General features: G+C 36.9%; 1 protein-coding gene across 1 annotated transcript in view; it reads right to left on the bottom strand.

The window, feature by feature from the left end:
- Window positions 1-18,450, bottom strand: part of MYBL1 (MYB proto-oncogene like 1) — a gene marked incomplete at both ends in the record, with an annotated part of 51,648 nt that overhangs the window by 8,364 nt on the left and 24,834 nt on the right. The window contains 6 exons of the mRNA XM_080693536.1: window positions 1,556-1,924; window positions 3,212-3,445; window positions 7,607-7,711; window positions 8,304-8,375; window positions 12,831-13,005; window positions 15,520-15,740. Of these exons, the coding sequence (XP_080549662.1) occupies window positions 1,556-1,924; window positions 3,212-3,445; window positions 7,607-7,711; window positions 8,304-8,375; window positions 12,831-13,005; window positions 15,520-15,740 (1,176 nt within the window). The remainder of the gene's footprint in view (window positions 1-1,555; window positions 1,925-3,211; window positions 3,446-7,606; window positions 7,712-8,303; window positions 8,376-12,830; window positions 13,006-15,519; window positions 15,741-18,450) is intronic.

The raw sequence follows: 18,450 nt of genomic DNA, 5'->3' as shown, positions 1-18,450 counted from the left end.
AGTGTACTTATTAACTCTTATTTTATATACAGTTAAGAAATATTAATTTATTTTTGTAGCCAACAGATTAAGAGCAGTAGTAGGAAGAAGCAGACATTATTTCAAGATTGCTACTTGTTAATTCTTGTACTATCAGTCCTTTTTCCTAATATTTAAATTACTTTATCCTAAGATTATCAATAAAACCCTCTTTTGTAGGATTAAATCCAAATTCTTTGCAGTAGGATAAAAACACCTTCTAGCCACTTTCCACCTTAGAATTTGTACTTTAAAAAATTGCTAGCATTCAAAACTCCAGAAATGGAAAACTGCTAGTGTTTCCATGCCTATTTTACCTTCCTTGAGATGCTCTTTAACTTTATGGGCTGGGGAGGGAGTAAAAGGATGCTTGAATTGTAGTCTATGTAGATTGTACTCCTGGAGTATGGAGACACAATCCAGAAATCACAGCAGCTGTATACTGCCAGATTCTATTCATCTTCACAGCCTCAAAACACACCTCCAATAATGTACCAGCATTCCCCATGTTTACTACTACTTCCTCTCTAAAACTTTTTAACCTCTATCAAAACATTTTCATCAAACCACAGCTCCATTTCTTTTTCTTTTTTCTTTTCTTTTCTTTTTTTTTTTTTTTTTTTGGCAGTACTGGGGATTGAACCCAGAGGCATCCTACCTCCAAGCTATCCCTATTTTTTATTCTTTATTTTGAAGCAAGGTCTCACTAAGTTGCAGAGGGCCTCACTAAGTAGCTGAGACTGACATGAACCTGTGATCCTCCTGTCTCAGCTTCCCAAGTACTGGAATTACAAGTGTGTGCCATCACACCCAGCTACAGCTCCATTTCTTACTGTGACCTAGGACATGTTGCTCAACTTCAGAATTTCATTCTGCCAAACATTTAAAGTTTTTTTGAAAGATTAACTGAGATGTTGAAAGTGTTTGGCACATAGCCTAGAAAACAACAAGTGTTCAGTAAGAAACTATTGTAATATAAACATATGCTGCTCAGGATGTTACTAAAGGAGAAAGCAGGTCATTCTGGGCATCCTAGAAAACCTCCTGACATGAGACTCTTACAGTAAATAGTGCTCTTTCTTCCAATTAATATTATGAGGGAAAACTTAATAGGTAACTAAAATCTAAGTTATTCTAAGTAGGTGAGATCTCCTTCCATCTTATCAGATGTATCTGATAAGATGAACAGCAAAGGATCAAGAAGTCATACTGAATCTCAGTCTTACTTGTATTAAATAATTTTGGGCAAATCACTTTACATTTCTGGGCCAGTTTGTTTCTGGGCTGATGAGTCCTATAAATATGTGGGACTACATGATAAAGAACTTAGCTTTTATAAAAGTTGTAGGACATTATAATACAGCTACGGCACTGTATGAGATACCCTCTGATCTGAGGTTTGCATTCTCATGTATACATTTAAACACATTACCTATTTTTATGTGTTATCAAAACAACAAACTGCTAATAAGGATACTATAGGTCTAATTGAATCTAGCTCATCAACACTTGGGATCATAAATAAAAACATTACTACCTGTGAAGGAGAAAATGGTAGTGTTTTCACCGGTGTGTGTTTTAGTGCTGTATTACTGCCATCGCTGCATGAGCCATCGCCAAGTTCACTGCCTGGGGACTGACCTACTCGTAGTCTTCTCTTCTTTCTGAGGATGCTTGGTGGAGTGCTAAACTTGGGCACATTTGGGAATGTTAAAGGAACAGCATCACTGTCTCCATCATTACAACTGTTTTTCTTCCCTTCAAGTACAAGACTGACATTAAACTGACATTCCATGGCTCCTTCATTGTGTTGAATTCGCATCAGCTTTACTGGGGTGGACTTGACAGGAGAAGCAGCAGCATCCGAAAGATCAAAACTGGTAACATCACTCCATGCTACAGGATCCTGAAATAAATTAAATTCTTAACTAAAGTTAATGTTGTTAAATGTTAACAACGTTGGGATTTAAATCCCAAGTTAAATATGATCTTGAATACAAGACAATTTCTACCAAGTTATTTAACTACTCATTTTTATCAGTAGAAACAGGTTTTTGGATATCTTTAAGTAAGATCATCTGAGAAGAACAGATTATTAACAACTATAATACCAAACTAGAACATTCCAAAATAATATTTCATCTAATTCAGCAGCTAAAACTTACTGTCAAAGTATTTTATATAAAAGAACAAATTATTTTGTTATTATTAAAAAATACCATTTAAGCCAGGCGTGGTGGCGCACACTTGTAATCACTGGGCTTGGGAGGCTGAGACAGGAGGATCGCACAGGTTCGAAGCCAGCCTCAGCTACTTAGTGAGGCTCTCAGCAACTTAGTGAGACCCTGTTTCCAAATAAAATATAATAGGTCTGGGAGTATATCCTGGAGTTAGGAAGCCTCTGGGTTCCACCCCCAGTACCACCACCAAAAAAAAAAAGTACCATTTATCATAAAACTTCACTTTCTACTTGACATCAGGAAAACATTATCAAAGTCTGTATAATCATTTGGATATATATGTGTGTGTGTGTGTGTGTGTGTGTGTGTGTGTGTGTGTGTGTGATATAATATGGAACATGTTAAAAATGGCAATAGATCAAATTATCAACTCTGATTATAAGGGGGATTTTAATTTTCTTTACTCTTCTCTCTGGTTTCCAATTTTCACTAATGTACTTGTACAGCTTAATTAAACAAGAATCCTTCTATTCATAAAAATTCTTTAAAAGGCACATACTTGAAAAAAAATTTTAATTTTTGGGGGGAAGGGTAAAAAAACCACTGCAAAATAGAACTAAGTATGCCATACAGAATAATGTTTAAAATTGGTCAAGGTCTATTCAATTGAGTTTCTGAACATAAAACCATATCTAAAATGGAGCTATTGAAAATCTCACAATTTCAAGCCGGGCGTGGTGGCGCATGCTTGCAATCCCAGCATTTGGGAGGCTGAGACCTAAGGATCGCGGTTCCTGGACAGCCTCAGCTACTTAGTGAGGCCTTCCACAACTCAGTGAGACCCTGTTTCAAAATAAAAAATAAATAATTAGGCAGCGGGTGTATCTCGGAGGTCAAATGCCTCTGGATTCCATCCCTAGACCTGCAAAAAAAGAAAGAAAGAAAGAAAGAAAGAAAGAAAGAAAGAAAGAAAGAAAGAAAGAAAGAAAGAAATCTCACAATTTCAAACTTACAGATTCAATAAGTTCTAGAGTCTCTGCAAATTCTGGGATAGTCTGTAGAGAAGACAGTACAGCATTTGCCTCTACGGCCAGGAACTTCGTGGGCGAATTCTGCTGAGCTGTCGCAGTTTGATTTTCATCCACACCATAAAACTCAGTAGCATGCTCCTCAAGGCTATTTAAAGTATTAGACATACTATCATCCATGAGGAAACTACCAGACCAACTAGAAAAGCTTCCAGGTTGCTAAAAGTACAAAAGAAATTTGAATATTTGTCATTCTCAATGTAGGCATAAGTTCATATTTTAAGTAATATTTTTCTAGAACAATATAATTCATATCATACCAGCTAAAAATATAAGCAAATATAGTCTTTCCTCAAAATTAATATAAAATTTGTTCTCATTAAACCTTATACCTTGACTATATTTATTTTCTCTAATTTTTTAGCGAAAAAATCATAGTGAGATAAAATAAGCACATATATGACAAAAGTTCAGACTCCTAAAATATGACCTCTATTAACCAGGCATACTGGCACATGCCCATAGTATGAGACAAGGACAGGAGGATTGCAGTTTCAAGGTCAGCCTCAGCAACTTAGTGAGAACTTACTATAAAATACAAAGACCTGGGGGTGTAGCTGAGAGGTAGAACCCTAGTACCAAGAAAGGAAAGAAGCAGAAAGAAAGGCAAGCAGGACAGATCTCTTTTCCTTTCAAACTTCATTCCCCAACATACTCAGCACAATACTAGCAATTCCCTAATGAAAAATGTTTTTAACCTGAAGTGAGTACTTTTGCATATACTGTTGCTTTAGACTCTTCCCTAAACCTACTGACAGGAAACTCCTATTCTTCATTGAAGACACAGTTCAAATATTGGGAAGTCCTCCTTATAATTACTTACAATATCTGCTCCAATTATAATGTTCTAATTCATCTGTCTTTCTAATATATAATCTTTCCTTTTAATACTGAGCTTAAATAGGACTTCTTCCAGGAACCCAAGACTGAATACATGAATCTAAATTTGGCACCTCTCCTATGAACTCTCATACAACATTGTAACTTGTTTTATCACACTAAATCATGTTTCTCATCTATGTTCCCTTTATAGAGTAAATCCTCTGACATTAGGGACTGTGTCATTTTTATCAATTAAGAGATGTATGTTAGCCGGGCGTGGTGGCGCACGCTTGTAATCCCCACACTTGGGAGGCAGAGACAGGAGGATCATGCAGGTTCGAAGCCAGCCTCATGCGCTGGCTTAGGAGACCCTGTTTCCAAAAAAAAAAAAAAAAAAAGTAAAAATAATAGGTCTGGGAGTGTAGCCCTGAGGTAGAAGGGCTTCCAGGAACCCCAGCACCACCAAAAAAAAAAAAAAAAAAAAAAAAAAAGATGTTGGGCAATTCACTTTATCTTGTAAGCATAGCTTCCTAATATAATAAAAAAAAAAAAATAAGAAGCCAGGCATGGTAGTGCACGCTTGTAATCCCAGCATTCAGAAGACAGAGAGATTGGAGGATCATGGATCACGGACAGCCTCAGCTACTTAGCAAGGCCCTCTGCAACTCAGTGAGACCCTGTTTCAAAAATAAAAAAGAGGCCGGGCGTGGTGGTGCACGCTTGTAATCCTCACACTTGGGAGGCGGAGACAGGAAGATTGCCTGGTTCGGAGCCAGCCTCGCTGGCTTAAGAGACCCTGTTTCCAAATATAAAATAGGGCTGGGAGTGTAGCCCGGAGATAGAAGGGCTTCCAGGAACCCCAGTACCACCAAAAATAAGAAATAAAAAATAGGGCAGGGGGTGTAGCTCAGAGGTCAAATGGCCCTGGGTTCCATCCCCAAACCTCAAAAAAAAAAAAAAAAAAGACTCTGAAAAGTCATGAATGAAAAATAATATGTAAAGTGTGCAGCAATCTACAACATGATTTTCTGAGATGATGAAAATGTTTTATATCTGCAGCTGTTCAATAATGGAACCAGGAGACAGATGAACAAGCAAAATGTATGTTGTGCAGCTGAAGAATTGAATTTTGAATTTTAAAACTGATTCATATTGAATAAATAAATTTTCTTAAATTTATATGATGGAATACTATAAAACCACTAAAATTAAGTATAAAGAATAAATGGGCAGTCAGGCGTAGTGGTGCATGCTTGTAATTCTAGTACTTGGGAGGTAGAGACAGGAGGATGGTAGGTTCGTAGCCAGTCTCAGCTACTTCGTGAGGCCCTCCACAACTTAGTGAAATCTTATTTCAAATTAAAGAATAGAAACTATAGGACTAAGGGTGTAGCTCAGAGATAAAATGCCCTAGGATTCAATCCCCATGGTGGTGCATGCCTGTAATCCCAGTACTAAGGAGGCTAAAACAGAAGGGTTATCAAATTCTGGGAAGAAACAGAAATATCTATAGTTTTTTTTTTTTAATTAAGCAGTGCAGAAGTATACTTATAGCTAGCTCTTTCTTCAACCCATGAAGTGAGGTTGTTTGCAGATAATAAAAATGTAAGCTGGACATTGTGGTACATACCTATAATCCTAATACTTGGGAGGCTGAGAAAGGAGGATCGTAGTGTTTAAGGCCAGCCTCAACAACTTAGGCCCTAAACAATTTAGTAAGACCCTGTTTAAAAACAAAAAATAAAATAGGGCTAGAGGTACAGCCCAAAGGTGGAATGCTCTGGGTTCAATCCCCAGCAAAACACACACACACACACACACACACACACACACACACACACACGTTAAAAAAGATATATTCATGATATAAGTAGAAAACAAAAGAAATCCACAAAACAATGTATAAGGATATATTTAACATTCATATGTGTTCTCTACTTACACAACAGAGACTGAACAGAAAACATCAAACTATCAACTCAGGATATATTGGGGATTTTAATTTTCTTCTTTACAGTTTTATTTAGTTTCCAATTTTCTCTAATGTACTTATAAAGATTATTATTATTATTATTATTATTATTATTATTATTATTATTATTATTATTTTGATGGTACTGGGGTTCCTGGAAGCCCTTCTACCTCTGGGCTACACTCCCAGACCTATTTTTACATTTTTATTTGGAAACAGGGTCTCCTAAGCCAGCGCACGCGGCTGGCTTCAAACCTGCACGATCCTCCTGTCTCTGCCTCCCAAGTGCTGGGATTACAGGCGTGCACCACCACGCCCGGCTAAAGCTTATTTAATAAATGAATTTTTGTGGGGGGGGGGTCTGGGGAGAGAACCCAAGGGCATTCAACCTCTAAGCTATACTCCCTGGCCTATTTTTTATTCTTTATTTGGAAACAGGGTCTCACTAAGTTGCGGAGGGCCTCACTAAGTAGCTGAGACTGTCCACAAACCGCAATCCTCCGGTCTCAGCCTCCTGAATGCTGGGATTACAAGCATGTGCCACCATGCCCGGCAGAAAGGAATTGTTTTTAATTATAAAAATTCTTTACAAGGCACTTGAAAAAGATTTAAACTTCTTTTTGGCCAGAAGCCACTGAAAACAATGAAATGAAATTAAGCAAATATTTCACCCTAAGTGTGTTTGACATTCATCACTCAAAAGTTATAAAAAAAAGAAGTACCCTAATACAGAACATTATAAAATATGCTCAAACATGCATATAAAAATCATGCAACCTCAACCAGGTGTGGTGGCATGCTTGTAATCCCAGTACTTGGGAGGCTAAGAAAGGAGGATCGTAGGTTTCCCCACCAACCTCAGCTACTTAGTGATACCCTGTTTCAAAATAAAGAATAAAAATAGGAAAGAAAAAAAAAAACAGGGCTGGGGAGTACCTCAGAAGTAGAATGCTCCTGGGTTCAATCCCCAGTACTGCAAAAAGAAAAAAAAAAAATCACGCAACTTCAAAGTAAGTGTGTGTGTGTGTGTGTAAGCGCGCACACATAAGTTGCTGAGGCTGGCATCAAAACTACAATTCTCCTGTCTCAGCCTCCTAAATACTGGAATTACAGGCATGTGCCACCATCTCCAGCTCTTGAAATTGAAAATTTTAAAAATGATTTTTGCTATATATTAAAATCTGAAGTCAAGCTGGGCATGGTGGTGCATGCCTATATCCCAATACTTGGGAGGCTGAAACAAGAGGATCACAGATTCAAGGACAGCCTCAGCATGTAGTGAGATTCTCAACAACATTCTGTTTCAAAACACAAAATAAAAGTTAGGCTTGGTAGATAGCTTAATGCCCCCAGTTTCAATTCCCAGTAACACACACACACAGACACACACACACACACACACACACACACACGTAAATAAAATCTGAAGTCAAAGTGAATATGCATTGTTATCTGATGAAAATCATAAAAGCATATATATAAAGAATTCTAATAATAAAATATCTAAATACAGGCTTATTTCTTACAGATGGAAGTCTTTTTCTTCTAACTTCATTCTCAGCTGACATAAGAAGCAATTCAAGTTCCTTTATTTTCTTTTCCTTATCAGGATCTTCATCAATAAAGGGTTGCTAAAGTAAGTTAAATAAAAGAAAAAAATAGGCTACTTACACCATTGCTTTATTTTTAGTAGCATTCTAATTTTTTTCTTCTATATAACCTAAAATATATTTTCTCTAATAAGCTTAATACTACAAAATCCTAAAGACTCAACATATCACAATCTCACTGGAGATGTGCTGGTAAATATTTCTAATTTATTAGAAAAGATTTGGGAAAACTTGAATTTATTGAAAAATTTGTATTATCTATATCAACTGGAAAATTTATGTCTGGAATATTTTAGTTTATTGGATTATAAAATACATATTCTATATAATTTAGCAAATGTTTGAATGCTTAAAATTGCAAGAATTAATCACTATACTAGTATTGTCAATCCTTTTTTGTACAATTTACATTTTTCAAATTCACTTACACATTTTTTCCTTCAATGTTATAATACTCAAAGTAAACAGGACAGATACTGTTTTTATCCTAGTTTAATAGATGAGGAAAAATAGGCACTATTCAACTTTTTAAAATACTTTTGAAAGCACTGCTTTTGCTTTTTGTTATAAATAAGTTACCTGATTAAAAAAAAATCTCCATAAAAAAATTTACCTGAATAAAGGCAGAAGTCTGAACATGTTCTACACAATTGCCTTCAGGTGATACATACTGATAACCAGGGATCTAAAAAGAAATTAAAGCATTAGTATTATGCATATAATGCTATAAAAGTTTTAAAATAAAAACTTGTGATAAAATGCCAAATTAAAATCTTAGAAAGTATCTCTGTTCATTTTAAAAATTCATACCTACAACAGTTTTTTATCTAATAACTATATCTGTGTTCCTAGGACCTACTGAGAAAGCCTTAACACTTAGAATCAACCCTCAAATTCTCCTAGATGAAATATGAGAATTACTTAGCCTAGTTTTATTAACAAATCTATCAACATTTTCCACCAAATATTTTAAAAATATAAAAGAGTCGCTCTGTCACATGGAGAAGACAATGCCATCTGTGTTCCTGCTTATCAGAGGAAGAAACTAGTCCATATGAAGCTTTCACAAGGATGCAGACTAAAGCAAATGTCAATCTGAGTAGAGAAATAGAAAAATGGGCTTTGCCTATTATTTGTCTTAGAAAAACAAGAATCACTTAGAAAACGCAAGGATCACTTTCACAATAGACTAAGTATTATTTTGCTTCATTTCTAAAACATGAAGAACTGTGAAGTTGCGTTTTAGTAGTAGTAAAAAATATATATAGCCAGGCATGGTGGCACATGCTTGTAATCCCAGCATTTGGGAGGTGGAGACAGGATCCCAGTTTGCGGACTGCCTCAGCTACTTAGTGAGGCCCTTTACAACTCACTGAGACCTTGTTTCAAAATAAAGAATAAAAATAGGGCTGGGGGTATAGTTTGGAGGTAGAATGCCCCTGGGCTCCATCCCCAGTACCAAAATAAATAAATAAATAAATAAATAAATAAATAAATAAATAAATGAGAAGGCACTTTTAAAACCTCATTTAAAATCAAAGAAATATAGCTGGGCGTGGGGGCGCACACTTGTAATCCCCGCGTTTGAGAAGCTGAGACAGGAGGATGGTGCAGGTTCGAAGCCAGCTGCGCTGCCTTAAGAGACCCTGTTTCCAAATTTAAAAATATAAAATAGGTCTGGGAGTGTAGCCTGGAGGTAGAAGGGCTTCCAGGAATCCCAGTACCACCAAAAAATACATATATATAAACTTGAAATTATCTATTTTCTATAGTGGTCTACCTAAATCAATAATGCAAAGTTATTATATATAACATCTAACCTAGAACTTAAATCTTAAAATACTCATCAACTAGTGTCACTTTTCACTCAACTCAGTAACTCTAATGAATTAGAAACTTATTTTTCTCAAACTTTTCATGAAAAGCTATGACAGCATTTCAAACCAATGTATTTATCTTTAAACACACTTAATAAAATTAATTTTCTTGCTAGTTTAAATTATTCTATATATAAATCTTTCTAAAATTATTAAAAGGAAAACAATTCTTAAAGTACAAGAAATATATATATCTTTCCAAATATTTTAACTGAGACTGCTAAACAATCCCTTTGTCCCAAGTAATTTTTAAACTTTTCTTCATATAAGTTAAAAAATTAATTTGAGATTCTAAGATAGAAGCAGAAATGTTCAGACTCTAAAGAAAAATGAAAAAAAACCAGACAATAAAAACCTTAAGGTCTTCAAGAATCAGCAAATAACTGTACTGTCTTCATATTTTTCATTTGTATATTAAAATGTCCAGAATATACATAGAGCTCAACAGACTCTACACTAGCAAAACAAAGAACCCAATCAAAAAATGGGCAACTGCCAGGCATGGTGGCACACGCTTGTAATTCCCATGCTTGGGAGGCAGAGACAGGAAGACCGCACAGGTTTGAAGCCAGCCTTGCTGGCTTAAGAGACCCCGTTTCCAAATAAAAATATTAAAAAATAGGTCTGGGAGTATAGCCTGGAGGTAGAAGGGTTCCATTCCCAATACCACCCCCCCCCAAAAAAAGGGCAACTGAATTGAACAGACACTTCACAAGAGATACAGCCAGGGGGAGGAGGGGTGCAGCTTGTAATCCCAACATTCAGGAGGCAGAGACAGGAGGATCACAGTTCATGGACAGCCTCAGCCACTTAGTGAGGCCCTTAGCAACTCTGTGAAACTCTGCTTCAAAAAATAAAGACTAGGCCAGGTGTGGTAGTGCACGCATGCTTGTAATCCCCATGCTTGAGAGGCAGAGACAGGAGGATGACGCAGGTTCGAAGCCAGCCGCACTGGTTTAAGAGACCCTATTTCCAAATAAATATATAAAAGGCTTCCAGAAACCCCAGTACCACCAAAATAAATAAATAAATAAATAAATAAATAAATAAATAAATAAATAAATAGGGCTGGGGAAGTAGCTCAGATGTACAATGCTCCTGGGTTCCATCCCCAGTACTGCAAAAAATAAAAGTAGAGATACAAATGACTAATAGATACATGAAAAAAATGTTCAACATCATTTGCCATCAGGGAGATGCAAATCAAAACTATCCTGAGAGTCCATCTAATCTCAATCAGAGTGGCAAGCATAAAGAAGTCAAATAACAAATATTGGTGAGAATGTGAGGAAAGAGGAACTCTTTTACATTGTTGGTGGGAGTGCAAACTAGTTCAGCCGCTATGGAGATCAGTGTGGAGATTCCTTAGAAAACTGGAAATGGATCAACCATATGATCTGGCTATACCATTCCTGGGTATTTTCCAAAGGGGAAATCAGAACTACAGTAACATATGCATAGCCATTTTCATAGCAGCACAATTCGTAATAGCCAAAATATGGAACCAACTTAGGTCTCCATCAACAGATGAATGGATTGCAAAATTATGGGAAATACACAAAATGGAATTCTGCTCAGCAATAAAGAAGAACAAAATCATGTAATTTGCAAGAAGATGGAAAGACCTGGAGAACATTATGGTAAGTGAGATCAGCCAAGCACAGAAAGAGAAGGGATATATGTTTTCTCTAATATGCCCAATCCAGGGAGTATTAGGGATACGAGGGGGGCTCCATATAATGGAGGGGAAACCTCAGCAAAGCTAGAAAAGAAGAGTAGGAGAGGAAGAAGGCTGGGGTTGATTAATAGAGGAGCTACATTCATATGTATAAATAAGCATGACTGGCTTAAGAGACCCTGTTTCAAAAAAAAAAAAAAAGTATAAAAATAGGTCTGGGAGGATAGCCCAGAGGTAGAAGGGTTTCCAGGAACCCAAGTACCACCAAATAAATAAAAATAATTTTAAAAAATTAAAATGCCATTACTTTAGATGATTCTTCTTAAACTATGCCTAAAAATTTTATAAGGAGCCAGGTGTAGTGGTGTACGCTTGCAATCCCTGCACTTGGGAGGCTGAGACAGGAGGATCGCACAGGTTCGAAGGCAGCCTCAGCTACTTAGTGAGGCTCTCAGCAACTTAGTGAGACCCTGTTTCTGAATAAAATATTAAAAAATAGGTCTGGGAGTATGGCCCGGAGGTAGAAAGCCCCTGGGTTCCACCCCCAGTAACACATACACACAAAAAAAAAACTTTTTTTTTTTTTTTGGTGGTACTGGGGTTCCTGGAAGCCCTTCTACCTCCGGGCTACACTCCCAGACCTACTTTTACATTTTTGTTTGGAAACAGGGTCTCCTAAGCCCGCACGCGCGGCTGGCTTCGAACCTGCGCAATCCTCCTGTCTCTGCCTCCCAAGCGCGGGGATTACAAGCGTGCGCCACCACGCCCGGCCAAAAAAAAAACTTTATAATGTCTATAAAATGTAAAATAAAATCTGAAGTATAGTAAGCATGGATTTTTAACACGTTGGCCAATTTTATCTTTGGAAAGATACTAATGAGTCCTTATTTAATCTTTATATTTTATGTGAAAATAACCAAGAATTACTCATCACAAAAAATGGCACTAATAAATAAGTATGCATAAAAAGTTAAAGCAAACTATATAAAGACTCCTAAACTAATTTCTTACAAGTAGGAAAATGTACTTTAAGGAACAACATAGAGCTTGCCCCATTTTGAGCTTGGATACTCTCTAATCAATCTGTCTAAACAAGGACTGAAATTACCCAAGTTATTGGTTAATAAGGAGAAAAGCAAAGTTGACAAAAATCAAAGGCCAATTATTTACTGTACCCCAAATCATGGCTTGAATGATTTACTATTTCCTCCTTAAATTATTTTAAACACATTTATAAGGTCAGAAGACTATAATTATACCCAACATTTAAGTGGAAACTACAGTAGATGCTAAAGCATCTAACATTTAGTTAAATGATAACTAAAACACAAATGAAAATGTAAAGAATTAGATTATGAAATGTACATACTATATTTCTTAATATAAAAATTACATATAAGAGGAAACATTTTAATGAGTTTGTTCCAAAAATATTTCTTAAAGTTATGGCATATTTTTTCAGTTTGGAAATTTAAATGCCAATTCCCCTTAATATATGTTATACTGTCCTATTAAAAAGTCAAACACCTTCCCATATAGCAATTAAAGAAGCTTTTTAAATAATAAAGGTATTAAAAATATGTGCCTGAACAGGTATGTAAAACTGATTCTGGGTTTGCAAATGGTCCATAGTCGCACAAGGTTTGTGTTGAAGTTTTGATGAAGATCGTTCTGATTTTATTCCATCTTGTAAGTAGCCTTCCTGTTCCACTTTTCTTCGCATAGTAGAATTCCAATGATTTTTTATAGAATTATCGGTCCTAAGAAATAAAGTATATAATTTAAAAAGGAAAAAAAGATTCCACAAATTTTAATACTGTATAACTTGCACAAAGTACTTAAAACAAGTTTTCACAACTGATAAAAGTATTTACCTTTTAAAAAATCTAAAGATAAACTTTATGTGTCTCTGTCAGGCACAGTTCCAAGCACCAGACATAATATAGTAAATAAGACAAGGACCATCCCTGTTTTCATGGAGTTTACATTCTCATTGGAAGCATGGCAGTAGAGAAGAACAGAAAAATAAAGGAGGAAGAAGAGAAAAATTGTACGTGTGTGTGTGTGTGTGTGTGTGTGTGTGTGTGTGTGTGTGTACAATGCAAATGCAGGTATTTAAAGCAGGATGAGAAAAGTGAGTAACTGGAATAATTTGTGTTAAGTGGTCCAGAAAGGCGTGGTCCAGAAAGGCCTCTGGGGGTGACAGTAAAGCTAAGATCTGAATGATGCGCATTAACCAGTCATATGAGGATAGAAAAAAAAAGAGCATTCTAGATAAAGGATACAGAAACCAAAGGCAAAGGTCTTAAGCTAGAAATATGCAAGCAAACCACAAATTATAGAATTCTAGTGTTCTGCCAGGCGTGGTGACACAAACTGTAATCCCCGCGCTTGGGAGGCGGAGACAGGAGGATCAGGTTCGAAGCTAGCCTCTCTGGCTTAAGAGACCCTGTTTCCAAATAAAATATAAAATAAGTCTGGGAGTGTAGCCCGGAGGTAGAAGAGTTCAATACCAGTACCACAAAAAAAAAAAAATAAAAGAATTCTAGTGTTCTCTTTTCACTTCTTAGAAGTGTGTGTGTGTGTGTGTGTGTGTGTGTGTGTGTGTGTGTGTGTAAACAAACAGCCGAGAATGGTAATGCATGCTTGTAAACCCAGTATTTGGGATGTGAGACAGGAGGATCACAGGTTTCTGGCTAGTCTTGGCTACTTAGTGAGGCCCTCTAAACCTTAGTGAGACCCTGTTTCAAAATAAAGAATAAAAAATAAGACTGGGGGTGTAGCTAGGAGGTACAATGCCTCTGGGTTCAATTCACAGTAACAAAAAAAAAAAAAAAAGAAAGAAAGAAAACACTCACTAGCTCCCATTTTATCTAAATTTCCCTTTAAAAAATATAAATCAGCCAGGCGTGGTAGCACACGCTTGTAATCCCCGCTCTTGGGAGGCAGAGACAGGAGGATTGCGCAGGTTCGAAGCCAGCCACGCGCGCTGGTTTAGGAGACCCTGTTTCCAAATAAAAATGTAAAAAATAGGTCTGGGAGTGTAGCCCGGAGGTAGAAGGGCTACCAGGAACCCCAGTACCACTAAAAATAAATAAATAAATAAATAAATAATATATAAATCAGCCGGGTGTGGTGGCACACGCTTATCATCTCTGTGCTTGGGAGGCTGAGACAGGAGGATCGCGCGGGTTTGAAGCCAGCCTCAGCTGGTTTAAAAGACCCTGTTTCTAAATAAAATATAAAATAGGTCTGGGAGTGTAGCCTGGAGGTAGAAGGCCCCTGGGTTCCATCCCCAGTACCACCAAAAATAACTAAATAACTTAATTAATTAATTAATTAAAATATATATAAATCATCAACATATAGCTATTTTTAGTGTAAATTTCATCCAGCATAAAATATACATTTACTGAAAAAGTTTTTATGTTAAGACACTAAGCTTATATTCTACAGAAAGTAAAAAGACATGTAAAAGACTTGAAAACATCAGAAGTTCCTAGTTCAGGGTAACCTGGATAAAAATTAACACTGTGCCTTAATTTCCTTATCTATAAAACAAAGCAATTATGTTTCCTATGAATTATTTCCCAAGTACATAAAGATTAAGAATACATATAAAGGCATTTTATATACTATGAAATACTATATAAAGGTTATAGCAATAAGAAACAAATGCATAGTTTCTGATTGAGGTATGAAACACCCCAAGGTTGTTGGTCTGTTATACTAAAGACTGTTATGAAACATTTAAACCACTAGCACTCACTGCCTCTGAGGGAAATGCTATAATTACTTACATAAATATATATATATATATATACTGTTCCCATGGTTTTAAGTTATACCACAATTAATTTAGAATTAAGTTTTCCTAACACACTTTCATAGCAATTTATTTTTGCTAGTGTTATTTGTAATTCTCTACTCTCATGCATAGTATCCAATAAGAAAGAAATCTGAGTTAGATTCCATTTCAATAGTTTACATAAAGAGGGCCTACCTGCCTGGCAATAATATGTAAACATAGGTATTTACATAATCTTAAGGCCTATCATTTTATTGCATAAATTACTGCAATAAAATATTTCACTAAAAAAGTAACATTATTTAACACACAATTCATTACAAATGATCTCAGGTAGATGCTTGTTTTATGCAGTTTAAATTTTAATTATAATAAAAGACACTTGGAACTTGAAAATATATTTAATAGTAAGGTAATAAAGGTCATATTTAAGTACAGAAAAATGTAGATACATTTACATAAGCACCTTCCAGGAAGTAGTTTGGCAATTTCTGCCCAACGATTTCCTAACCGCTTATGGGCTTCATAGATGATCCTGTCTTCTTCTTCTGTCCAGGAAGATTTCTTTACCTCAGGATTCAGATGATTATGCCATCTTTCTCTACACTGTTTGCCTATTCTTCCTTTTAAATGTTTTGCAATTAAAGACCACCTTTTGGGACCATATTTCTGGACTAATTCAATAACCTAAAAAGCAAAAACAAAATTTGAAAAAGCATTTTAAAACATAACTCAAGATTGTTAGGGCTCAGGGTTACCATTCTTTTTTCCAAATTTTAAGTTTGTTTTATTTTACCTAAATTTGTAGGAAGTGTTATTCCCAGACCACTTTACCTCATGATTAAAATATCACGTCATAAACCTATTTATTTATTATTTATTTACTTATTTACTTTGGAACCGAGGATTGAACCCAGGGGCATTTTATTTTCTTTTTCTTTCTTTCTTTCTTTTCTTTTTTTTTTTTTTTTTTTTTTTTTTTTTTTGGTGGTACTGGGGTTCCTGGAAGCCCTTCTACCTCTGGGCTACACTTCCAGACCTATTTTATATTTTTTTTAATTTGGAAACAGGGTCTCTTAAGCCAGCGTGGCTGGCTTTGAACCAGCGCGATCCTCCTGTCTCTGCCTCCCAAGCGCGGGGATAAAAGCGTGTGCCACCATGCCCGGCGCCAGCCCTATTTTCTTATTCTTTATTTTGAAACAGGGTCTAAGTTGCCGAGGACCTCACTAAGTAGCTGAGGCTGGCTGCAAACCTGAGATTCTTCTATTTCAGCCTCTCAAGTACTAAGATTTTAAGCGTGGGCCACCATGCTTGGTTTCATAAACACTTTATATTGTTGAAATATTTGAATTTAATATATATCAAAATTTCAAGCCAGGTAATGTCTGTCTATATGTGTGTGTGTGTGTGTGTGTGTGTGTGTGTGTGTGTGTGTGTGTGTGTGCATGTGTGTGCATGTGTGTATGTGTGTGTGTCTGTATAAACAAACAGCCAGGCATGGTAGTACATGCTTGCAAACCCAGTATTTGGGAGGTGAGACAGGAGGATCACAGGTTTGTGGCTAAACTCAGCTACTTAGTGAGGCCTTCTACAACTTGTAATTACATGCTTGTAATCCTAGCACTTGGGAGGATAAGACAGAAGGATGCAGGTTCAAAGCCAGCTTCAGCAATTTAAAGAGGCTTTCAGCAACCTAGTGAGACTTTGTTTTCAAATAAGAAATAAACCAGGCATGGTGGAACACACTTGTAATCCCAGCATTCGGGAGGCAGAGACCTGAGGATTAAGGTTTACAGACAGCCTCAGCTATTTAGCCAGGCCCTTCGCAACCCAATGTGACCCTGTTTCAAAAAATATAAAGACTTCTGGGAAGATGGCAACCGAGAAAAGCATAGTTTACGAGTCCTGCTAACACTCAATCTCTATTGCCACAAAATCAGTGCTTTACATGGCCAGAAAACACAATCAGTAGAGAAATAAAAACTGTAAATACAAGGTACAGAGAAAAAGAAGACTAGAAGAACAACCAGATACCAGAAAAGAAACCAGCTCTCATTGCAGCAGCGGACAGTGCACCTGCGCCATCTTGCCTCACAGCACCAGGCTCCAGAGAGGAAAGGTAAACAAGGAGCTGAAGTGAGCACCTGTAGATTATTCGGGTATAATTCAGCAGTTCTTTCAGCGCAAAGAACATATAAACCTTCTAGTGGCCAAGCACATCATGCCCTCCAGGGATTCTGAACAGTGCTCAAAACCAGAAAAGAAATAGACCAGCCTCATGGCCGAGGGCATGGCAGCGGCACCATATTGCCAGTAGTGGTGGAGAGTTCATCACACCCAAAACAGCTCAAGATCCAGCACGCACAACAACCATAAGTGAAATAGCGGCCCCTAAAGGAGAAATCCCAACACTGTACCCCCAGGGACTTGCGTAGCTTTGATAATCTCCCTGGGTCTAAGATTTTACAGTCCAACCAAATGAAGGAGTAGCAGTAGCAGAGATACCACACCCTAGTCGCAGCTCCCAGTGAGAAAACGCCCAGCCCAGCACCCCCACAGTCTCACGCAGCCTTGATTAACTCCCTGGGTCTGAGACTTTGTGATACAACCCAGTAAAGGAATAGTGGCGACTGAGATTACCACAAACTCCAGAGATCCAGAACACCCTAGGTGAAGTCATGGTGACCCAGGGAAGAACCCAAAGAAGGCACAAATTTCTGAAATTATGGGAAAGAGGAACAATAATGGAGCAATGAACACCTGCAACCCCACAATATTAGAACCTAATAACACAGAAATGCAGAGATCTCCAGAAGATCAAATCAGGAATATAACTGTAGAAATAATACAGGACCTTGGAAAAGAATTTAGAGAGAGTCTAAAAGAAATAAGGGATGCAATAATTGAAATAAAGGCATCAATTCAAAGTATAAACAATCGATTAGACCACATGGAGAATAGAATCTCGCTCCTAGAAGATGATCACTCCAAAAACAAATGCATAGTTTATAACTTAGAAAAAAAATCCAACAGCAGGAATTAGACATTGAAGAAATATGGGCCCATTTTAAGAGAGCTAACCTAAGAATAATCGGAATAGAGGAGGGAAAAAAAAGGTGAAACCAAAGGGATCAATAATATCTTCAAAGAAGTAATAGCAGAAAAATTTTCAAACATAGAGCAAGAGGTGGATACACTTATACAACTCCCTTTAGACAGGATCAGAGAAAAGGTTCCCCACACCACATAATTGTCAAAATGACCAATGTAGAAGCCAAGGAGAGAATCTTAAAGGCAACAAAATCAAAAGACCAGGTGACAAGCCGGGCATGGTGGCACGCTCTTGTAATCCCCACGACTGGGAGGCGGAGACAGGAGGATGGCACAGGTTCAAAGC

Source organism: Muscardinus avellanarius, assembly GCF_963383645.1.
Source record: "Muscardinus avellanarius genome assembly, chromosome: 4".
Lineage (NCBI taxonomy): Eukaryota > Metazoa > Chordata > Mammalia > Rodentia > Gliridae > Muscardinus > Muscardinus avellanarius.
Note: the sequence above shows the minus strand (reverse complement) of the source record. Positions and strands in the feature narration are given on the sequence as shown.